The sequence below is a fragment of the Schistocerca nitens genome, chromosome 6, assembly GCF_023898315.1.
Source record: "Schistocerca nitens isolate TAMUIC-IGC-003100 chromosome 6, iqSchNite1.1, whole genome shotgun sequence".
Lineage (NCBI taxonomy): Eukaryota > Metazoa > Arthropoda > Insecta > Orthoptera > Acrididae > Schistocerca > Schistocerca nitens.
Genome location: NC_064619.1, coordinates 42,920,883 through 42,947,056, shown reverse-complemented (window position 1 = coordinate 42,947,056; position 26,174 = coordinate 42,920,883). Strand labels below are relative to the sequence as shown.

At 36.9% G+C, this 26,174-nt stretch overlaps 1 protein-coding gene across 1 annotated transcript in view; it reads right to left on the bottom strand.

The window, feature by feature from the left end:
* Positions 1–13,500, bottom strand: part of LOC126262779 (chromodomain-helicase-DNA-binding protein 1) — a 97,937-nt gene extending 84,437 nt beyond the window's left edge. The window contains exons 1-5 of the mRNA XM_049959595.1: positions 13,474–13,500; positions 13,261–13,388; positions 12,999–13,167; positions 6,941–7,080; positions 423–620 (exon numbers count right to left, since the gene is read on the bottom strand). Coding sequence (XP_049815552.1) covers positions 423–620; positions 6,941–7,080; positions 12,999–13,167; positions 13,261–13,388; positions 13,474–13,500 — 662 coding nt within the window. The remainder of the gene's footprint in view (positions 1–422; positions 621–6,940; positions 7,081–12,998; positions 13,168–13,260; positions 13,389–13,473) is intronic.
* Between the last annotated feature and the right edge of the window lie 12,674 nt (positions 13,501–26,174).

The window sequence follows — 26,174 nt, the reverse complement described above, 5'->3', positions numbered from 1 at the left end:
TCCTTGTTCTAGACCATCCGTGACAGCCCCAAATCCACTCACTCTGCTGTCAAAGTGAGTAAGAGGAATCTTTCCTGAGAATAAAAGGCAACCAGGGTGTGGGGCCCACCACACCATGCCCTCCTAGCACAGCAGCAAATAGAAAAGGTTGCACTGTACCTGCAGTAAGGTCAATAGTCTGGTCACAGGCTTGTGACACAGAATTTATCTTTACCCACTCATTTTGAAGCTAATCAAACACACTTTCAGTGTTTTGACAGCAATTCAAAATTATTTTGATATGGATATTTTATGCTTTCCCCAAATTAAATTGTAAGCTTTGCTCCTCTTAGGATTAGTAGTAAAGATTGCTTAAATAATTTTAATCAAATTTGCTTAAGATGCCTTTCGTTATTGAAGACTGAAGTAATTTTTGAACTTGCCTTTGGTTCTCAGCATCTTCATCTGTATTAAAACTTGATTCATCCGAAGTCTCACTGTATTTCCTACGTGAAGACTTCTTTCCTTCAGGTTTATGACGCACGGGTCTTGTCTTTCCCTTCCTTGAAGGTGGTTTGCTCCTAGGAGGTGGCACACCTTCATCTTCAGACTCTGAGGTATCAGAATTCCACGTATTGGAGCTGCAAAGAAAATCATTATGTTCAGAGGAACATTTAGTACTCCAACAATAAGAACAGTGAAGACTACACATGCTATTCATAAATGTGGAGATGATATTCTAAAAAAAGCTAAATAAGTACAAAAACTGAGAATACCAGCAATTATTTGTCAGGTCAGTTTTCATTTCTGGGTTTACTGTTCTCTTAATATTTCACTATGATGATTGGTATGATTCAGGAAAGTCTACTTAAAGATAGCTGGCTTAAGATACGAAATACTTTCTCTCACTTATGACTCCAGGATTATAACCGAATGCATAGCCAGGCAATGAATACTTCAAATTCTCCAAATCAAGGCATTTGATTTTGCAAGGAACAAAAAAGTTTTTCCCAAATTAGACAACAAAACTATCAACAGTTACCACCAGTAATGCTGGACAATTAACGACTTATACAACTGCTCATTTTCAACTTAATGCATATCACTATAAATAGGAAATGAAATACAGCAAGCCTTCAAATTATTACAGCTTAAATTGTTCCTAACACTGCAAAGGTTGTTGTTGTTGTGGTCTTCAGTCCTGAGACTGGTTTGATGCAGCTCTCCATGCTACTCTATCCTGTGCAAGCTTCTTCATCTCCCAGTACCTACTGCAACCTACATCCTTCTGAATCTGCTTAGTGTATTCATCTCTTGGTCTCCCTCTACGATTTTTACCCTCCACGCTGCCCTCCAATGCTAAATTTGTGATCCCTTGATGCCTCAAAACGTGTCCTACCAACTGATCCCTTCTTCTAGTCAAGTTGTGCCACAAACTTCTCTTCTCCCCAATCCTATTCAATACCTCCTCATTAGTTACGTGATCTACCCACCTTATCTTCAGCATTCTTCTGTAGCACCACATTTCGAAAGCTTCTATTCTCTTCTTGTCCAAACTGGTTATCGTCCATGTTTCACTTCCATATATTGCTACACTCCATACAAATACTTTCAGAAACGACTTCCTGACACTTAAATCTATACTCGATGTTAACAAATTTCTCTTCTTCAGAAAAGCTTTCCTTGCCATTGCCAGTCTACATTTTATATCTTCTCTACTTTGACCATCATCAGTTATTTTACTCCCTAAAGAGCAAAACTCCTTTACTACTTTAAGTGTCTCATTTCCTAATCTAATCCCCTCAGCATCACCCGATTTAATTTGACTACATTCAATTATCCTCGTTTTGCTTTTGTTGATGTTCATCTTATATCCTCCTTTCAAGACACTGTCCATTCCGTTCAACTGCTCTTTCAAGTCCTTTGCTGTCTCTGACAGAATTACAATGTCATCGGCGAACCTCAAAGTTTTTACTTCTTCTCCATGAATTTTAATACCTACTCCGAATTTTTCTATTGTTTCCTTTACTGCTTGCTCAATATACAGATTGAATAACATCGGGGAGAGGCTACAACCCTGTCTCACTCCTTTCCCAACCACTGCTTCCCTTTCATGCCCCTCGACTCTTATAACTGCCATCTGGTTTCTGTACAAATAGTAAATAGCCTTTCGCTCCTTGTATTTTACCCCTGCCACCTTCAGAATTTGAAAGAGAGTATTCCAGTTAACGTTGTCAAAAGCTTTCTCTAAGTCTACAAATGCTAGAAACGTAGGTTTGCCTTTTCTTAATCTTTCTTCTAAGATAAGTCGTAAGGTTAGTATTGCCTCACGTGTTCCAACATTTCTACGGAATCCAAACTGATCTTCCCCGAGGTCTGCTTCTACTAGTTTTTCCATTCGTCTGTAAAGAATTCGCGTTAGTATTTTGCAGCTGTGACTTATTAAACTGATAGTTCGGTAATTTTCACATCTGTCAACACCTGCTTTCTTTGGTATTGGAATTATTATATTCTTCTTGAAGTCTGAGGGTATTTCGCCTGTCTCATACATCTTGCTCACCAGATGGTAGAGTTTTGTCAGGACTGGCACTCCCAAGGCCATAAGTAGTTCTAATGGAATGTTGTCTACTCCCGGGGCCTTGATTCGACTCAGGTCTTTCAGTGCTCTGTCAAACTCTTCACGCAGTATCTTATCTCCCATTTCATCTTCATCTACATCCTCTTCCATTTCCATAATATTGTCCTCAAGTACATCGCCCTTGTGTAAACCCTCTATATACTCCTTCCACCTTTCTGCCTTCCCTTCTTTGCTTAGAACTGGGTTGCCATCTGAGCTCTTGATATTCATACAAGTGGTTCTCTTCTCTCCAAAGGTCTCTTTAATTTTCCTGTAGGCAGTATCTATCTTACCCCTAGTGAGACAAGCCTCTACATCCTTACATTTGTCCTCTAGCCATCCCTGCTTAGCCATTTTGCACTTCCTGTCGATCTCATTTTTGAGACGTTTGTATTCCTTTTTGCCTGCTTCATTTACTGCATTTTTATATTTTCTCCTTTCATCAATTAAATTCAATATTTCTTCTGTTACCCAAGGATTTCTATTAGCCCTCGTCTTTTTACCTACTTGATCCTCTGCTGCCTTCACTACTTCATCCCTCAGAGCTACCCATTCTTCTTCTACTGTATTTCTTTCCCCCATTCCTGTCAATTGTTCCCTTATGCTCTCCCTGAAACTCTCTACAACCTCTGGTTCTTTCAGTTTATCCAGGTCCCATCTCCTTAAATTCCCACCTTTTTGCAGTTTCTTCAGTTTCAATCTGCAGTTCATAACCAATAGATTGTGGTCAGAATCCACATCTGCCCCTGGAAATGTCTTACAATTTAAAACCTGGCTCCTAAATCTCTGTCTTACCATTATATAATCTATCTGATACCTATTAGTATCTCCAGGATTCTTCCAGGTATACAACCTTCTTTTACGATTCTTGAACCAAGTGTTAGCTATGATTAAGTTATGCTCTGTGCAAAATTCTACAAGGCGGCTTCCTCTTTCATTTCTTCCCCCCAATCCATATTCACCTACTATGTTTCCTTCTCTCCCTTTTCCTACTGACGAATTACAGTCACCCATGACTATTAAATTTTCGTCTCCCTTCACTACCTGAATAATTTCTTTTATCTCGTCATACATTTCATCAATTTCTTCATCATCTGCAGAGCTAGTTGGCATATAAACTTGTACTACTGTAGTAGGCATGGGCTTTGTGTCTATCTTGGCCAAAATAATGCGTTCACTATGCTGTTTGTAGTAGCTAACCCGCACTCCTATTTTTTTATTCATTATTAAACCTACTCCTGCATTACCCCTATTTGATTTTGTATTTATAACCCTGTAATCACCTGACCAAAAGTCTTGTTCCTCCTGCCACCGAACTTCACTAATTCCCACTATATCTAACTTTAACCTATCCATTTCCCTTTTTAAATTTTCTAACCTACCTGCCCGATTAAGGGATCTGACATTCCACGCTCCGATCTGTAGAACGCCAGTTTTCTTTCTCCTGATCACGACGTCCTCTTGAGTAGTTCCAGCCCGGAGATCCGAATGGGGGACTATTTTACCTCCGGAATATTTTACCCAAGAGGATGCCATCATCATTTAATCATACAGTAAAGCTAAATGTCCTCGGGAAAAATTACGGCTGTAGTTTCCCCTTGCTTTCAGCCGTTCGCAGTACCAGCACAGCAAGGCCGTTTTGGTTAATGTTACAAGGCCAGATCAGTCAATCATCCAGACTGTTGCCCCTGCAACTACTGAAAAGGCTGCTGCCCCTCTTCAGGAACCACATGTTTGTCTGGCCTCTCAACAGATACCCCTCCGTTGTGGTTGCACCTACGGTACGGCCATATGTATCGCTGAGGCACGCAAGCCTCCCCACCAACGGCAAGGTCCATGGTTCATGGGAGGGACTGCAAAGGTGTGCCCTTTGTATTCTTGATGCACACAATGGCATCTTGATAAACTCTTACGGAGTGTTTGTGTGTAACACATGTGTGAGAGAGAGAGAGAGAGAGAGAGAGAGAGAGAGAGAGAGAGAGAGAGATGCCAGGCATGGGTAAGAAAATTTGTCACACACTAACATTCATTGTTCTAACAATATTCTGCACAAAGGAAGAGAGTAACTTCGTAGGAAAATGTAAAAAAAGTGCCATACTTTATTTTAATCTTTCACACTTACATGACTACTTTGCAATTCATACTGAAATGCATGGCAGGCGGTTCATCAAACCTCCTTCAGACTATTTCTCTACCATTCCAGTTCCACATCTAAGTCACAAAGACTGAAGATTTCACTGAAAGCTTGTCATCTGAGCTCTCAAGTTAACTGTGCACAATCTCAACATGCCTGTTTCAGAGTTGCCAAGCAAATGATGAGCAGCTGCATCAAAAAGATGACTAAGCATTACAAATACTCAGAATTAACATACCGTAGCGCAATGGTTATACAAGCACCACTTGACATGTGAAAGACAGGAAAGATAGATCTTGCAAAAATCAGGAATATGTGGAACAGCAATGGGCAGCTAGAACTGTTGAAACCAGAAGCCAACAGATGTGCAGTGAGATACTTTATTCAGCTTGTCTAACTTAATACTTCTGGTCCTACCAGAACGATGAATAGTCCCCAGTGTGCGTACTTTGAAATACATATGAAAAAAATAAAATAAATAAAATTACTGTCTTTCCTTAAATGCAGATGAATTTTGGGGCACATGTATGACCTGCTGTTGCTTACATCCTTTTCAGTGCACTACTGCTATAGACAGTATTAGCAAACAGCTGTCATTATCCCCAGTGGTACACATTCTACTCGCACTGATTAGTTCCTGTGAACATATATTGCACACGGCATGAAAGAATTCCTCAACAAAATGTCTGTGACTTGGAACAGTAGTTTTAAGGAATAATAGATTTTCATGCCATTTGAGACTCCCCTGAGTATACAAAACATCTTCAATGAAAGAAATAGTCTTAAGCTCTTGTTTTCTGTGAGACTGGTTCTCCACAGCCTCCAGCTGGCTAGCAGCTGAGGTACAGAAGTTGTCCTGCAGTATTCGTGTGGGATGCCCCACTCCTTAATTGTCAAATCACAGGCACTCCACTACATGTATGCAATAATACCTGTGCAAATACTGCAGACATATATTTCTAAGTGGCAATTTTTCATATCAGGTGTTTCTTTTTTCCAATTCTGCACTCAGAAATATGGTGGTGATGCCCAAGATGGAAACAGATAGTGAAACCAGGAATACCATCATGGAGTAGATATAAATCAGAAGTTATTTAGCAAGGAAATGTACAAGCAAGCGAGTGAAGCAGGACACACTGACTAGATTTTTATGGTTTATGATACTGTAACAGAATACCAGAGGGAAGAAGTCTACAACTCCGAACATCTTAGCTTGAAGTACGTCTGGAGGAAAATATTTTATTTTTGTGGTTTCTATGGTACTGGAAATTGGGTTTGTCAACTGTCAAGTATTTTGTTATGGAGAACAAGGACTATCCTCACTCAACTGTAGTTACTGTTTTGATGTATTTGCCATTGATTACAAAGCAACTACACCTTCATTTTTGGCTCCTAAAGCATTGTTATTGATGTCATGCATTACCACAAGTATATCCTGTTAATGTACTCCAGCATCCTCTAGTATGGAAACTACAAGACTGTCAAGTTCAAATGAATTTGCAGTGCATGAGAGCTGAAGTGTAAACACTACAAAAGGTGCCATGAAACTTCAAATGTTGGCATTATGCAGAGACCAACTATGAAACCCTGAGTGGTAAGTTCAGCCACTTGATGAACAGATTTTCTTTCTTCACACACCATGTCATCTTTCCCTCACAAACTGAGAGAGTTATGTCCTAGATTATTCTGTTAAGTTTTGGTAACTGTGAGTAGTGTGTGTGGAGTATGTGTTGTTTCTGTGCAGCTGAAATGAGAGAGAGAGAGAAAGGATAAGGTGGAACTCTGCACCAAATGGTCACCAACTGTAATGTCCCCATCCCATGGATGAATCACCATACACAATATCACATGGCCCCCATCATGACACAGTGGGAGCATTTGGAATTTAACCCTGAATAGTGAAGCAAATTCTGGTGATCAGGAACTTTTCTCCACCACTCTCCTGCCCTTACTGGTCCAACCCTGATGGTGAAAATTTCTTTCACCACCTCTACGTTGAGTGTTAGTGTGCTTGACTATAACGGTAGTATGCCTTTAATGAATATAAAGAAATTTATTTAAGGGCAATTCTTTTCGACAAGTTTCATGGAAATTAAAGTTTTTTTTATGAATGATTATTTTTAGAATGGAACAATCTAATTTTATAAATGAGTATGTACAATGCAGCATGGTAGAGACAAAACTACAGTAGACATGTTCCTACAACATACTTCTTCGAAGACCGTTTAACTGTAGACTTTTTCTTCCCCCTGTCACTGGAATCACTTTCAGCTGCATTTAATCTCTCAGGTTCCTTTCGGAAACGCCCTGATCTTCTTATTCCATATACATCTGGATTGTCTTCCCAGCACTGAAAAAGTAACAGATACATACACGTATACATATAAACACTCAACAGTCTCTAAATAAAACTTTTTGTATGCATATTGCAAAAAGTAAATGAAAGTATTACATGATGTAAGAAAAAGCCCAAGGAAAAAGTATAAAAATATTGTTACCAGTCACACATATTATTGTGCTGAAACTTGTTCTTTTGTGATGGATTTCAGGCTCTGACTAACGTAAGTGGTACATTGTCATTAATACAGAATGGCTAGTGCTTTGGAGTGACAATTTACATTTACCGTGGAAATTATGCCATTCCACTGCAAATGTGGCAATAGAAAGTGCCAGTAGAATGTAAATAATTTTGTTGAGATGTTACTTTTGCTTCTAAATTACTGTCATTTCAACACTGATTTGCAAATTTTATCACAAATCTTTCGGGACTGTAGGTTTTCAAATTCTGACTGGATTCATTTCTTCAAATGCTCAACAACATGAATTCTGTTGAATAAAACTCATGTTTTAGTATTCCCCAGACTGAAAAATCCATGGGTGTGAAATTTAGGGATCATGGTATTCATTCAATACCACAGTACCCCAACAGCAATCCATTCATCACAATTTTCATTGAGAAAGTCTCACAATTACTCCATAAGGCAGGGGTGCTTGATCTTTTTGCCTCATAAAATTTTCCTTAAATGGCTGTAGATGCTCAATAAGCAGACAACTTTCTAGTTCTAACAACCTGAAGCATATCTACGTAATTTACAGGACTGAAAATACTGTTAAAAAATAATGCCTGATCACCCCACTGCCGACAATCCCCACCCATACACTCTCTCCAGGAGAGTTTAACTCTGTCTCCATCGCTACATAATGATTTGTAGAATCCCAGTGGACACAGTTGTGACTGTTCATTCTGCCATTTGCCCTAAAATTCACTTTGGCTCTCCAAAGAATACTTCTGTAATAAGTGGGATTGGCTTCTTGTTGGACTGTGTACAACTCGCAGAATTCCATACACCTTTACAGATCATCTACATTTAGGCACTGAAGAGTGCAGTATGCGTAAATTTCAGCCTTTTCTTAGTTCTTTGTAGACTTGTTTTTGCTATTCCGTACTCTTTGGACACTTTTGTTTGGGATTTAGTCGTCAGCAAAAAGCATTGCATGTTAAGATTCTCTTCTGTAGTAACAAACTTAAGTCTACCTGAACACGGAAGCTCCACTATCGACCCAGTCTCTTCAAATCTTCGTTGAGACGGAGGTTGGATGTTTGGAAAATGTTCCACGAACTAATCAGAAACATTACTCTAATTGCCATGTTTCCACCTTATTTGTAAAACAAATACACACTGTTCTGTGGTTGTCTTTCTATTCATTGTTTCTCAGGTAACAATAGACAACATAACTTCAAACTGCTAGTGTCAACTGACTTATGGGTACTATGCACTAGTCAACTTCTCAACAGACTTCCACTACACTAGGAGAAACAAAGTACAAGAATGGCTAGCGACAACTGACTTATGGCCTATTACATAGGTACGGTAACTGGACAAACATTATCTGCACTGAGAGTGCCAATTTTGCTCTAAATCAGCAGCATTTCTACATTAACAACAAGATTTTGTAAAAGTTAGTCATTACTGAATTATATTGAACTCTGAGTGTATGCAGCGTGTGATGAGTTTGCAGACCTTGATATGGATCACAGATAAATAAATTAAATGGATCAAAATTTGTGATAGATAGCTGTTCCATTAATAAAAAATTTATGTATATTAGAACGAAGTGGAGATAAGAGAGAAGATAGGGAAGAAATGAGAAATGGATAGCAGGATGAGGTATTGCAATCAGAAGTGCATAAACCTAATTTTCCACAAATTTACGAGAGACAAAAAGTTCAAATGACAGCTTACTAAATTGTAATGGAAGAGTTTTCATTTTGTTTGCGCTGTGGTATAGATTTATAAATTCCATTTGCACAGTTAAGTATATCATTCGTCTCCTAAAACAGAAACTTTTTGAAGAATATGGTTTGAATGCCTTCAGTAGTGACTTGTACCTTTGCACCAAATCTATGGGGACTTATACCATTTTCAGAAATAATGCAAGTCTTTAAAATAAGAAAGTGACTGTACCTTGCTGACACTATACTACATTAAAGGGAAGACGAACATTTTCAATTATTTTTATACTACTCACATCTGGAAGAAGCCTAATAACATTATGAAAAGTAGTCCAAAAACCACAAGCCAATAATGCTTTGAAATCCTCTGGTATGTACCTTTTTATGTAGGTTAAATTCATAATAGTGCTTATAAAGGCACATTTGCATGCCGAGCGTGAGTTTCCGCGGAAACGCGAAATATTAATTAAATAAATAATCAGTGACTAATAAATAAAGCCTATGGCACACAACTGCAGCGCTGTGTCGTTGATAAAGACAAAAGAATAATTACGTTACTCTTATGTTTAATTAAGAGAGAGAGAGAGCTCTGGTAGAAGTGGTGCGAGAAGCACGTATTTTATTTTATTGTCTGGCACACCGCCATATTTTCATGTTATAGAAGAATACTGCGAGTTGCAACCACACTAGGCACTCGATTCTGTAATGAATTTATATTTATAAAAGTAAGTAGGATTATAAACTGTAGGCTATTTCATTGAATATATCTGATTTAACTAACTGTGTAACTTTTTTATGTTTAGTAGACAATCACCTCTGTACGACGTATTGGCATGGCTGGCAAATCATTGTAATATTGAGATTAGATCATGAGTCCGTACCTACCGCAGCAGTCTTTGGAAACGATTTAATTACGAAGTCCGATTATTTCAGTTTTATTTCACGGTCAACTACGAGTTACATTGCCTTTTCCAAATAGCCATTGTCAAGCGTCTGATACCGAATAATTAAACGTCCACGTTCCAGATAAGCAAATACCAATTACAACCAATCATCATACATACAGAATAATTAATCATTAATATTTTATTCCATTTTATTTTTTATTTATTTTATATGCTCTCGATACTTTGTTCAAACTTTCATTTTGGTAGATGCTAGCCTGATGGTGTTTTCTGGTGTGTCACCTGGGAGAGCATTCCTGATGACACCAGTTAATATTATGTTAAGATAATGCAAATGGAATACACCAGGAATTAGCGATTGCATAACAATAACATTTTTTTTCTTCTAACTAGTGAGGAGGATCCCTAACTCAAAAAAGGCTTCAGTGTATTGTAATCAGTTTCTTTCATGACATGTCAATCCTTTTAAAGTCACATAGAATTTCCAAACTTTCCTTGCAAAGAAGATCCGCCACATTTTCTTCAGTAACTCTATACACTTCATTTTTTTTTTTTCTATAAGGTGCTTTCACCATGATCATTACATCATGGGTGTGCCCTGCACATATTTCAGACAGGATCTAGTGACGTGGAAAGTACCTGTTTGTCAACGTTTTTCCTGTATACTGGCTTTTATACTATAATATCAAGAAAATGAGCTGTCTGGTATATCTGATTTTTGAATCAGCATGTTTGTTTTTGTGCAGGTGTCTCTCTCTGTTGTTGTCATCAATAATACTAGAGAATGAACAAAGCAGTTTTAACAATAGTGATTACAAACTTCTTACTAATACCAAAACTGTTCATAAAATATGCTTTACAAACAAGAAGCATTTTGTCCACAGATTAATGGGTGATACTTGTGGGTTAAGAATCTCATTTTCTGCTTGTTTGTATCTCCTGCTGTCTTTCTTTCTGCCTGCTTTGCCAGAGCTATGATAATGTTGGAGACATAAGTTCAGTGGAGACTCGATTACCCAGACCTCAGTTGTATAAGTTTGTGATAATCTGAATTGTCAACTGTGAGCAAATATCTTTGCAGTCTAGTCCATGTGTGCATGGACATGGTGATGGCATTACCTGCCCGCACCACCTCTGCCATCCCAATGGATCAAGGTATTATTGAAACATTAAAATGACTTTTTAGAAAACAACTATTACGCTGACTGATATCTGTTAATGGAGATAACATAGAAGTCATTTTTTTAATTTTCAAGCATGAAAAAACTGTTTACATCAAATGACAATTACCAAATATTTTAAACAAAATTAAACTATTGTCACTGTCTTATTAAACTTTTGTTAGGTATTTCACAATTAAGGTTGCAGTATTTTAGTAATTTTACGAAAATATGTATGTATGAAGATGTCTCTCTAATCTCTTAATAAATATTGATTTTTGTTGATTTTAATAAGTTTAATTTGTTTTTGTTATTCTGAACATACATCTAGTGTTATCTATTATTCCTAAAAAGATAACTATATGACAACATATGCAAGTGACAGAGGTTATCTTTCTAGATTTAATACTATAAAAACTGCTCTTCTGCATACATTCGGTCGTCCGGATTTTTGATAAGCCAAATGACTCACGTCTACAATAATCATCCATATTCCAAAATTCTCAAAGAATACTCTCCCTTTCATTGTCTGTGAAACATTCTTTACACCTAGATTTATGTTCATTCAATTCTTTGTATTGTTCGACTTGAACCTGAGTTCCACCAGCTTCAGTTTTTTACTGCTTTCTGTTCAGTTTTATCTCTCACAGTTTCCCACTCAAATCTGGTTTTTTCTTTCTTTGTTTTACTGTTGCGATTATTTGTCTAATTTTCATCATTCTGTAGTGAAAACTGGGATATTCTCTGAACATCAGAAGACATGAACCTAGTGAAGTACAGTAAAATAAATGTTTCTAGGCACACAAGTACAATCAAAATGAATGAGTTAGGAATATTGCTGTATGACATACTGATCCCCACAAAGGCAAAAGAAAGATGTCCTGTTAAAAATTACTTCCTGAAATTGAATTTTCTTGTTAGCTTGTTGACAGCTGTCACTATACTACTCTTTGAGACCATTCACTACTCATAGGCACTTCCAATGAACTTCTTATATTGAAGAATAAGGCCCTGTATTTACTCAAATAAAACACCAATAAAGCACATGCTCACAACTTAACTAACAACAGTCTGGAATCAGACAACCTAATAATAATTGAGGGTCAGTAAAGACATACATCCCATAGCTCCATGGAATTTGGCAAGTGCAAAAACAACAGTAAAGGTAACAATGGCTACAAGTTCATGTGAAACACTGTACCATATTTCTACCCATATCAGAAAACTGATGGATGGATGGGAGGTTTCAAGTCACTTACACTGATTAGCCAAAACATTACGACATTGCCACTGTGAGGATGGATGCCATCTGGTGGCACTGCAAGCATGTGACTCAGTAATGAAAGTGACTCAGTAATGAAAGTGTAAGAGGAGCAGAGATGAATGGACACTCATTTTAGTGACAATACAGACCACAAATTGGGAAATCCACCGACATAAGTAACTTTGACAGTGGGCTGATTGTTATGGACCAGCACTAATGAAGCTGGTCAGCTGTTCAGATGCCACTGTCGTAAGCATCTGTGGAAGGTGGTTAAAGAGTGATGAAAACAGTACACGAGTGAAATTGTTAGTTCATCGTTTTATTAACTATGCATGGCTGGGGCACAGGCAAATTAAAATGGACTTCTTAGTTTCTGGATATAAAGAATTTCTTTGAATAGGATTATATAATATGTTCTCAAATTAAAAATTAGCATTAAGGATGGACAAGTGAAATGAGCTTTTCTTTTGCATAAAAAAATAATAAAAATCTGAGATGCTAAACTTGGACTTGAAATACATATTAAACTTGGATAATGAACAGGAATGTAGACAGAAACATTCTTGTTTAGTAATGTGTCCTTGTCGTTTAATCTGCTATCTGATTTTGAAACAAACTGTAAGTCGATACAAAAATGGAGTTTTTTTTTAACACTATAATTTCACAGAGGAAGGCCACACAAAACCTTTCGACTGTATCGCCTACCTCTGAGCTGTTTCTCGATCTTGAGCTTCTCTTCGTTACCTGCTTAATGTCACTGGCTTCTTCCTTCTTGATGGTAACTTTCTCGCAACTAAAATCTTTTTCAGAGCCAGATTTCTCCGATTCTGACCCACTGCCACTACCTGAACCGGATTTTGATGACTGTGAACAACTAAAAGAGAAAAGTAATTTTTATTACCATTTTGTTGACATAAACAGATAATGTATTGCATAAATGAAGTTATTTGACAGTTTAAAGCTTTACCTGTCCGATCTCGATCCAGACCCAGATTTAGACGAACCGGCACTACTTTTTGATTCATTTTCAGATGCTGACCCAGAATTCCTTTCAGACTCAGAAGCAGAGTCTTGTGGACTATCATTACCAGAGTCCTGCAGAGGAAACAAACATTACTTTTCTATGGCTTCCAACAAAATGTAGCTATGTTTTAAACTTCCACTATGCTCTATACACAACGAACAAATAAAATTTTGAACACTGCATGTTTCACAACTATAAACAGGATGAATTAAAATGGATTATAGGCAACAATGTGTACCACTATATGACATTCACAAAAGATGCTCTTTTACAAGAAATGAAGCACTTGTGTCTAGTTCACAAGTTAATACAGGTAATTTATTTGTGAAGTGTTTCAGAGGTTCTGAACATTGATGTCAAGCCACAGAAATGCCATGCAAATAAAGCTCATAAGACATATGAATTGAGTACACTTCTGCTAACCTGAAGCATCAAAGAAGCATTAGGTAAATTACAAATACAAACTTTAGCATAAAAAACACCATACACTGGTGCACACCACTTTACATCTGGTAACCACAGTGTTATTTACACATGGAAATTGGCAAGCCAGAAGAAATGCCAAAAATTGTACTGCAGTCTAGTTTTCAAGAAGAACTAACATGCTATATCAAATATATAAGTCTGAAAAAGGTTGAGGAGTCACTGATTCCATTCATCACCTGTCTCTAAGTGAAATACAGATTTTCACACAACAGACTTTATGGAGAAAGGCCAAATTAGTTACTTGAGACTCAGAATATTCTCTCTCAATGTCCTTATTGTGGCTAGAGATTCAGCAGACAATGCTGAAAGACTGCCAAAGCAATGACATACATCTGAGTAATGACAAAAGTTTGTTGTCGAAATCCATGGCAATATGGCCAAAATTTAGAATTACGGCCTGGAAAACTTGAATTTCCATAGCAGTATAAAAAAAAAAAGAGGTGGTACTTATTTTACACAATCAGCGAAGAAAATTCAAAGACATAAGTTTTAAAAAGAAACCTCTTTTAATCAAAATACATGGGAGATAAACATAAAATTTGCAGAATTAAAACATACAGAACTCCTATACGGCATTGAAAGTAGTATCCGCATCTGTACTCTGCAATCCACTGTAAAGTGCACTACAGAGGGTACTTTCCACTGTACTGCGTATTAGGGCTTTTTCCCACACCATTCAAGCACTGAGCACTGGTGGAATGACTGTTTAAATGCTGTGATTCCTCTAATCTTGCATTTGTGGTTCCCATGGCAGTGATACATAGCGGGTTGTATAGTAAAATTGTTAGCAGGGTTTTACTGATTTTCAGAGGATCGAATTAATGACATTTCCGTTGCTTCTTAGTTAAACTCGTGACATCTTGAAAATGTGCTACAACAAAAACCTTATTTTTTTAATGAACCTACATGAAAATACGAGGTGCGGCTAGAAAAAAACCGGACTGATGCTGGAAAAAACATTTATTTACAATTATTTACAATTTCATGTTATCTCCTTCAATGTACTCTCCTCCTCGGTCTCTACACCGCTCCATACGAATTTTCCACTGTTCATAGCAATGCTGCAGATCATTTTCGGTAAGTCCATACATTACTTCCGCCGCTTTTTCTTTTACTGCTTCAACAGTCTCAAATCTAGTTCCTTTCAAAGCTGACTTGACTTTAGGGAAAAGAAAAAAGTCAAAGGGGGCCAAATCAGGTGAGTAGGGTGGATGATCTAAGATGGGAATGTTGTGTTTTGCCAAAAACGTCTTCACTGACAACGCACTGTGAGCTGGGGCATTGTCTTGGTGAAGAATCCATGACTTTTTTCTCCACAAATTGTTCCGTTTTCTCCGTACTCGCTCACGTAGGGTAGCCAGGACGCTAATGTAGTAATGCTGATTCACTGTTTGTCCCTCTGGTACCCAATCAATGTGCACAATCCCTTTGATGTCAAAAAAAAACAATCATCATTGCCTTGAATTTCGATTTTGACATTCGTGCTTTTTTTTTGTCGTGGAGAACCAGGAGTTTTCCAATGCGTCGATTGGCGTTTAGTTTCGGGATCGTAAGTAAAAAACCACGATTCATCGCAAGTAATAACATTTTGTAAGAAGGTGGGATCACTTTCAATTTTTTCCAGGATGTCAGAACAAATCATTCTTCGGCGTTCCTTCTGTTCAATTGTGAGACACTTCGGAACCATTTTTGAACACACTTTGTTCATGTTGAAACTTTCATGAAGAATCTGCCTAACACATTCCTTGACAACTCCTGTTAACTCTTGTCAAACAAGTTTACCGATTTTTTCAATGTTTGCATCAGTTTTTGCTGACAATGGTCTGCCAGTGCGAGTGTCATCACTGGTGTCTTCGCGGCCATCTTTAAATCGTTTAAACCACCCAAACACTTGTGTTCGCGATAAACAATCATCGCCGTACACTTGTTGTAACATTACAAACGTTTCACTTGCAGATTTTCCTAGTTTGAAACAAAATTTGATGTTAACACGCTGTTCTTTCTGTACACTCAACATTTTCCGACGCACAGACAAAACGTCAACTACTTAAAACAGACGCCACGGGCAGACTGAGTGCAGGAGGCAGATGAAACTCGAGCAGTAGGCGGAGCGAGAGTCACGTGACAGGCCACGCGACTTTCAGCCTTATTGCATTCATTTTATTGTTTCAACAGTACTAGTCCGGTTTTTTCCTAGCCACACCTCGTACTTGCAGCATTTATTTCACTCACGGTAAATTAATATTATTATGCTATTTATATTAGCTATTATGTATTAATGTAACATGGGGAACTTTTTGGCTAAAAAGAAACCAATTTAATTGTCCTTACTGCATTTAAAATGAGATTAAAATTCTGATCGTTTTATATTAATTATTGAGAACCTTTGAAGAAATACCTTTCCAAAAAAGACGTCAATTAAAAAAAAGGAAGTGAACAGAATTAAAGGAATATGTGTTCTAACTGATACTTCTACAGCAACACATTAGATGGCAGAACTGTTGTAGGGTGGAGCTACAGTTTAGATGTCGTTTCCATGAGCTGTAACACCTCGTATAGCTCTGTGATAAAGAAGCCAAATTTCTCACTCTGAACCTGCCCCCCCCCCCCCCCCCCACCAAGGATCAAAAACCCAGTAGTAGAGGCTGTTCTATCATGGCTTTCACAGAAAGATATAAAATTTCCCAGCTTAATGGGTTCTGGTGAATCTTTATACATATTATTAAATGGACTCCTGGATACAACATTCTTGGGGGCAGAGTTACTTGCCACTCCCATCTAGAACTGCACCTGACCGACACACAAAACAAAATTCATGACCACACACTCAGTTTTATTACTTTCATGATGACCTGCTCATTTTCATTACTTTTTCACGACTTTCATGACCAGCACACACACACTGGTTCGGTTCCCAGTCTCTAGTTTGAACACACAGTACTCGTGTGTCAAGAAAGAAGTATTATGAAATACAAACAAACAATAAAACCTATACAAAAGGGCATAATCAACAAGAAGTTGCCTTGTAGCTATTTATTCACAACTAGTTTTGATAATACATTACCTTATGAATGATATAATCAAGCCATACTAGCTTACTATGATGAGCCATTGTCATCACATAAAATCAAGCATTATGCATTTTATGAGATTTTTGCAAATATCACAAGAGAACTGTTACACTAAAATAATACTATCAAGCCAGTCATCATCATATGAAATCAAGCATTAAGCATTTTATGAGATTTTTGCAAATGTCACAAGACAACTATTACACTAAAATAATACTATCAAGCCAGTGGACCTTACAGTAAGCATATGGATCATTACATATCAAGTGGTTTAGTGGTTCCCACCATACCATCCCAGATTTTGTTCTAATTTTGTAGGCTGTGTATGTTATACATAATTCTTAGATCTCAATATACAGTATTTGTCCTTTAGGACTGCCTAAATTTAGGTTGTTAAAATCTAGCAATGAGGGTAGAAAGTTTTCTTATTTTTAAGGCGACATCTTGCATTGGATTGTTAAGCTACGTCCTACAGAGTTGGTACATTAATACAATAGCTTGAGTAGCATTAGGGATACTATATTACTTGGCAGTAACATGTCATATGAAAGTTACTTTTGTCCTTAAGTTTTGTACACCACTATATAATAGCCACCAGAGCAGGGCACTCAAAGTTGTCAAGAATTTCAATTTAATGAAAAATCCTCAGAATCCATGTGAAGTTATTTCCTGAAGTAATTGCCACAGAAAGCTCTGTTTTGGACAGTTTTCTAAAGTTTCCTTGCAAGATCTGTAATATTTAGCATTTAAGAGTGGACAGTTATTGAGTTAACAGGGGACAAGTTTGTTCCGTCCTTCACATTTAGGTGACTTTACACTTCTGTGTCTCAAAAGGGCCACTGCTGATGCAGTCTGCTCAATGTTAATTAGAAATGATATGTTTTTCTTCATAAGGTACCTTAATATCGCTTTCATACTCTGTCAGATATACCCAAAATGAGTTAGTTTCATGTTCGTGTTCTGTGGATCATGTGGACAATAAACAATAATGGTGTGGAATGAGTCTTTTACATACACATGACAACTTAATGTACAAAATCGAAAAAGCTTTTTTTTCTTTTTACCAAAATATCTACAGATGTGAAATAGTAATTCCTACCTATCACCTTTAAACATTACAGTAACAGCAGTGCTTTTACAGAATAGGAGTTGTCAAGGAGACTGTTTGTTTTCAAATTTTGCTTTGCTGTCTATCAGACACTTTACAACATCCCTGGATAAGTTATCAAAAATTTTGATTGCAGCATTGTGTACCACTTTCTGTGCTAAAGACAATCTCAATGTGGAGAAAAAATTGAGTCATTTTTTCCTTCTGGTTTGTAATGATGTACATCATCCTTTTGACCTGCAGTGGATTATTTACAACATACTTCATTAGAGAATAAATATACTGTGAAGCAACAGTCAGACTGCCCAAGTCTTTAAACAGATATCTACAAGATGATTGTGAGTGTGCACCACATATTAATCTTACCGCATATATTTGAGCAAAGAAGACTGACTTTCTTTCTTTCTTTCTTAAAGACTAGTTAACCCGGAACGTTTCTCTTACTGAATGAAAATAAGTGGAATACTTCAACTTACTGGATTGTCTCTCCCCAAGATTTGCAATGATTCTAAATGCAAATGTGGCTGAATTAAATTGTTTTGGGAGTTCTGAAATGTGCTTTTTCCAGTTTAAATTCTCATAAATACAAACACTTAAGAACTTTGAAGTTTCCACCCAATTTAATATTTTCTCACCATGTGTACCACTTATCATTGGTGTAGTACCCCTAGATCTGCAGAACTGAATATTTTGTGTCCTTCAGAGAAGACAATACAGTCAAATGCCTTAGGTACATCACAGAAAATACCAACTGACACTATTTTATTATTTAATGCTTTGGCAAGTGAACACTTAAACGACATTCTCAGTAGAATAAATCTTCTGAAATCCAAACCATGATTTGCTGATGATACTATTGTTGAACAGGTGAGAAACTATTCTGTATTATGTCACTTCCTCACAAATTTTGGAAACTGATGTCAGCAGTGAAACAGGACTACTATAGTTATTGATATCTCTCCTATCGCTTTGCTTATGGAGGGGTTTGAGAATGATATATTTCAGTCTCTCTAGAAAAATACCTTGCATTAGTGATGCATTACATAAATCAGATAAGACACGGCTTAGCATATGGGAACACATCTTTAGTACTCTACTGGAAATACCAACAAAACCAGATGAGCTTTTATTTGTGAGAGAACATATAATTTTCTCACTCTCAGAAGGATAAATTCTCAAGGAAGAGTTACATCCAAGACTGTTCAAAGAAATTTTTGTAAACAACCCTGGAACTTTTTAATCATTTTCAAGAAAGACTGCACAATCTGCTTTTCTGTACTGTTAGCTATTTCATCAGTACGGCTTCTGCTGTTTGTGAGGAAAGACCATAATAGTAACAAAGTATTTCTCCAACAGCAGTGCATGAAAATGAATTTCAGTTTCAAATTTTTGGAGCTTGTCTGCTTAGTTCAAGTTTGCTGTAAAATTCCAGATTATTTTATTTTGCACTGAAATTAAGTTTAATTGTTCTTATCGGCATTATTTTATATTGTCAGAGAGGCTTACATGAATGTCTTATTGGCTTTGTAGTCACCTTTGACTTTAAGTCAGCCACAAAGTTGAAAGTATTATGTGAATTTTCTGCTGAAATTTTCTCAAGGTGCACTGAACTGCAGCTGAGTCACAAAGACTTACTGCTGTCAAAATGTGAGTTTCTACAGAGGCCATGTTGTAATCGTATTTATAGGAAGAGATTATCATGTTCACAAAAGTTTACACCCTATGAACTAGAGTGGAGCAAATAAAGTTAGAATGTTCGCAAACATGTTTTGCCTAAACAAAAACTATGCAAAGCATGTAGAATTGAGATGATAAATAGGCTCCTAAGTGCTTAGATTCACTTTTTTTTGATGAACATGATCATGTGGGTGCACGTGAAACATTAGTTTGACATCTTCGCTTGGCATTTCACCTCTTAAAAAAATTGATCAGAAAATATTATTTGGTCCTTAAGTTCAGTTAATCTACAGTGCGTAAACTGTACTGACTATAGGGAAATGTCCAAGCTTAAAGTCAGACCCTGCTTTTTAAGTCACCCTGAAAAAAAATGACATTTTAACATTGGGGCCGAACATACGGTCCGTGAGAAAGACAGCTGCAGGGTTTGGAGTTTTTAAAAGAAAAACACCCAAAAATAGAAAAATGAGGTAGGTATGCTGGCTGCTCCAAGGAGAAAAAGAAAGGCTAAGAAAGGTTCTCTCTCACACTGTCAATATTAGGGTACTTAGTTTTTTGTCAAATTCAGTAGATTCTGTCATGAGTGAAAGACCACGTCTCTCTTCGTACTGTTACTGCTGTTAAGCAATTTGAAAGAGATGTTTATTTCTTATTGGAATAAGTGTGGCCCCAAAATTGGCTTCTTTGAATTCTATGACTGCAGATCAGAGTGGTGATTTATTGTAGAGTCATTCGTAATGTAGTCCGTATGTGTCTAGCAATTCATTAAAATGTCAAGACACTGCTTTTTAGTAGCACATTCCAAAGAAATTACAAATTTTTAATGGCTCTGACAGTTATGTAGTACACAATCAAAAGATTGCATTTCATCAGTGTGACAGTTGTCAAGGACAAATGCAAGGGAGTTATAGGTTCCCAATCTGTGCAAAGATACTGCTCCAGATGTTGGTAATTACAAACAGTCGATGCAGACAGATCATGCATCACATGAAAATAAACTGACTGATAAAGACTTCAGACTGGGCTTGTCCACAAAAATTTCTGACTTGACAATTCACCATTTCATTTCAAGAAATCAATGACAGTAGCTTGAAACTTTGGAAGAAAATCTGAAGTGTGGTAAAGTAATAGCTTTGTTAGATTTTGCACAATATTATTGACTTCTTGTTCAGGATTTGTTGCAACATTTTAATTAAGTGATGCAAGGTTTTAATTGGGAAAAGTCAGAGTATTGTGGACGTCATAGATTTCTTTGGCTGAAATTAAAAAGCGTGTGCACTGTAAGTGATAGCCTCAGGCTTGCCACAGTAGCTGTTCATGCTTTTGTGACAGAACTGGTGAACTTCCAGAAACTGACAGTGACTGAACTACAGGAATGTTTGGTTTTTTTAGCGATGGATCTGCTGCCAAGAATTTGGAATAAAAGCAGAACAAAACTTCTTTGGTAAATTTGACTATGATAGGGTTGGGGAAACTGTAAAATGGTTGTCTGCAATGGCTTCCAGCACATGAAAGAAAACCAAATTCTAAAGCTATTTGACTTGTATAGATTTTGTCACCAAAACTTGCCAAACGTTAAATTAATTTTTGTTGACAAGGCTCACATAGAATCATCTAGGATAGGCCAAGAAGAGGATTTTCTTTCGCATCCACATTTGCTGTGACATGAGAGAAAATCACATTTGTTCCAACTGACATACAAAGGATACAAGTAAAAGAAGTTTCTGGCAACTTGCCATCATCAGTTGCCAAACTTTCAGCCTCAGTCCTGAATCAGCCAAAATTTGAAGTTTCCACTTTGTAGCTAAGTCAGTATGTTGTCTGCATTTACTGCAAAAGCTGGTAACATTTGTGAAATTTTACTGGATGAACATAACACTCTGGTTACTTTCATTGATCCTTGCGGTCTTTTCACTTTGTTCCACTGAGTACTTGGGAGGGATAGATGCTGCATACCTGATCAGCATATTTTTGAAAATCTGCCAGTTCCTGAAGCATGCTCTTTGGGGTAGCATTACACATTCCCCAATGTTCTTGTAAAAAAAATAAAACTATTATGACACTGATGAAAAAAATGATCACTTTGTTGACCAGATTCGAGGTTGGGATCCATTTGGAAACCCAGCTGAGCTGAGGTTTGTGAATGTTGACTAATCAGCCAACTGCGAGGCTTGGCAATGCCTTTTAACCAACCCACTGACAGGCTTGGGAGCCTCAAGAGTGCCCGACCTGTGGCTGCACTTGCCTGGATAGTGGACTTTGCCCCGTTGATGATGGGGATATCATTTCCTTTACAAAAGCCATCAAGAACTAACGAAAGTTAATACTGAAAGAGAGCTCCAGGATCATCTACAAACCTCTGCTTACAATGGAGTTGGCAGAATTTACATTTTAACTCAAAATGAACCAATCAGGTTTTCAGATAAATTGTGAAGAAATATACTTTGCCATGATGTTTAAAATTGCACTATTTCTCCGTAGCATTTAGGAGGATTGCTCTAGCCGCCATAAAACATTTTACAATTACGAAACACAGACTGTTTTGTGTTAACATACTTTTGATAATTTTGGGCATATCTGAAAGTGTATTAAATGAAACTAAAGTGTACTGTAGAGTAAAGCATGCCATTTCTAACAAATGCTGAAAAAACTGTATTACAGGTGGTCCTTTTGCAATAAAAAGACTTTAAAATTGCCTAAATTTCAATGAAAAATTTTCGGGAACAAACTTTGTGCCTACAATTATATAAAAAAAAGAATTGTAAAAATTAAGTTTTACAGATTGTACAGAAAAACTGACAAACATTCCAAAGCAGAGCTTTCTGTGACGATTACGAATGGCAGTAATAACATTTTAATTGTCACGTAACAATAAAGTAACTAATTATGCGGATACATGCTTGCAGTCCTGGTACACATTGAAATCACAACATCGTTTTACAGTGCTGTCATTTCAATGTGTACCAAGACTGCAGATATGTACCCGCAAACAAACTGAAAATTAATTACATAACTTTGTTTTACTGAGATGTCAATTTAAGACTTCATAGCTACCTTTGTACTTCAGGAAATAATTAAACTTGAACTTTGAACATGTTTGGTTACAACATTTTCATTGATAACTTTGTGAGCACTTGGTGTGGTGAATACAATATAAAAACTATTAGAACTTGTATTCTTTATACTACTCAAACTACTGAACTAGTGCATCAATTCACACAGCTATTGGTAAACTTAATCACTCAAAAATAACAAAAACTTTCAGATCTTCTTTGTAAAATTTCGACAGCCTTGACTTCAAGGGCACCTAAAGACAAGTACTGCACACTGAGAGGTAAGCATTTATGGAATTACCAGTAACAGGATGAGGCATGCTGAGATTGTTTCTGCAACAGAATCTGAGGTGGTAAGGTGGGGATGATTTCTAAAATTATATTTTTTGATATCATGAGGATAGATTTAAATGTTACAGCGTATACACTATTTGGCAGAACATAACAACTGTCATGATGCCCAAAATGTCTCCTCCCTCCGTTCCTACTTATGACACTCAGCACATTACGTCGTTCATTACATCGATAACTTTGTTTCAATTAAGTATTGCATAATATTGCATTTGTCTGTTTTAGTTTTTTGCTTTGGTACAGATAACCTGAAATGATCTGAGAGCTGACTTTAAATCAGTTTTTAAAATGAAGACTACATCCAGAGGTACAGTAATCAAAAATACTTACTTAAATATGGGAAGCTGTTAAGCCATCAAATGTAAACTGAGAAGCAAACACAGAATAGTTATAGGTCCTTTTGTGTAAGACTGGCAAATTAGTTAAATCTGAAGCGTGTTAGATAGCAGGATATTTTATTACTGGACACTGGAAAAAATACACAATAAAAAACTGGTACGGTTTGCAGAGAGAATTTAGAAGGAAAGATCATTTTGTGACACATATCAACATTTTGTGAAAACTTCACTCTTTTACCATGAGTCAAATAAATAATGGCAAACAGTCCTGCAATAATTAACACTACCCTATAAATAAAAGTTTCGAAATTGGCCTTGTGAATTAGGGAACAGAGCTTAGAAAATAACAGGCAAAAGTACCCAGGACAGAAGTATATTCAGAACACAAAGGACATTCACTGGTTTGCTGGTAAATTCAGTAGTAGTGTTAAAAAAGCCTGTAGAGAAGAAACTAAAGGATGAAATTTTTGGAAGGTGGTGATCACCAGTCAAGTTCGGATGCACTCTTCAGCTAATCACCACACTCAGCCCTGGTCTGCAAGCACTGTGTTTACATAAAGTCTGTAGTCAATACAACTGTTACCAAATTAACCCAATAACTATGATTTCAACACAATGATGTTCAATGTTGGAAGATTGTACGATGCCAGTCAGTGCCATGAATTTGATACTTCCAGTTGTTTTTGCTAGTTTTTCACCATAACTTCATACCGTTTTAAAAAGCAAAAAATAATATACATTCATTGTATTTTAAGAGAGCTCATACATATACAAACCTTAACAAGTCACCTATAATGTTTCACAAGTACTTCTGATTAAACATTGTGTGTGAAATAGTCAATTTACACCACTGTTTGAGACCTACACATCTTCTGTTTCCCATTATTGTTTACGAACCAACCAGCTCACTATTTATGAGAAAAATGTAATTACGGTTCACTTTTTAATAGTATGGGGTTGTTTAAATTTCTGATTCAATGCTGTCCTCCATCTTTTCCTATTTTGTGCTAATCTTTTCATCTATAGGGAAATACTACACACAACATTTTCTATGGCCAGTTCATCATAATGCACTCTTTGTCTAATCCTAATATCTTTTCCACACTAAATGCAAAGCTGACTATTCCTGTATGCTATAGTCTTTCTCTATACAAAGTAGCCTCTTTCTCTGAATTTATAAGGCCTGCAATGGGTATTAAATACCACCAGTACGGATAAAAACTGCTGTACTTCACTTGTTCAACACTGGCACCAGCCTTCTGTCTAGTAAGACTTCGTAGGCCTCTAACGCCTTCGTAAGTCTCTGGATGGGGCAACTGGTATTCAATGTTGTTTTTCCATCTACTTTTACTGTCCATAATCATAAAACACTCACACCTGTAAAACATAAAACCTTAACATTATCTGGTATGTGTAAACCATGCTACCACTACACAATATGGGTAAATACCCAGAACTTCTAGCTTCCTACAGAATACCTTTCTGAAGGAATACAACAGTAGATGCCCAAATTATTAGTGAGTGTGCTCATATTAAAGTAATTTACAGTCTGAACAAATGAAGTTGTTTTCAAAGTGATGTTTCATTTTGACATTGCTACAAGTATCATTATCATCATTTCTGACAAGTGGCAGTGTCATTTGTCAGTTATATGCTGGTTATTGTTTGCTAAAAAGTACAGTTTGCAGTGTTGTCTTTTAAATATTCCTATTTCCACTAGTTTTCATATCTAAAATAATCAAAAAGTAAGTAATGCCTCTTATTACGATACTTTTGCTAAGTTTTAAATATGGATTAAAATTTTTGTTAACTGCTCAGTATGATAAGCTCAAAGTTGCTCCTCCTTAGAATGAGCAAGGCTTCAGACGCTTCTCCAACAAAATATAGAGAAACAGAAACATTGTTCCTGCATTCTGTACATTCCCCGAGAGACACAGCAGCTATTGCAGTGGTTTCAAAGCCTATTGTAAACTGAATTAAAACTGACAATAAAAAAACCTCTTGAAGCAGATTGTGTAGGAGAATGAGGAAGGGAAAGGATCATCTCTCCTCATATCGATTGTAAAATCAGGGGCATCTGCCTCGAAAATAGTTAACTAAGTGATATGATGAGGGTATAAAAGTTTCCAAAAGGACAGTCCAGAGGCAGTTGGTCAAAGAGAACCAAAACACAATGCCTCACCAACATCATGCAAAAGAAATGACTCCGATGGGCTTGACAACACTGAAATATGAGTCTTGCAGAATGGAGTCAAGTAAGTATAACTTTACAAGTATGCTTCTCCAACGAATCAACATTCCGAACTTCGGTTGAAAACAGTTCTTTTATCGCATGACGCCCTGGAGAACAATTCTGTGCAGATTGCCTTTTGGAATGGGTTCAACACCCACTCAGTGTCATGGTGTGGTCTGTCATCTCAGCCAAAGACATACATCACATAACGGTCAATGAAACAATACTAGTACATGCAAGTACTAGAAACCTGGTTACTGACATGGCTCAATGAATAGTTCCTTGATGCCAACGACTATATTTTTATGCACAACTCGGCAATGTGCCACAATCCCAGAAGTGTTACTGCATTCTTGGCTGAAAAGAACGTTACTGCTTTGCATTGGCCAGGGAATTCACCAGACATGAACCCCAAAGAAAACGTGGGAGCTCACCAAACAGGTGACTGAAGGAAGTGATCACCATCAAGTGCTAACTGCTTTAAACTCTCGTCAGAGAATGGTATCAACTCCAATATCCAAGAAAGTGGAAAGCTATTTA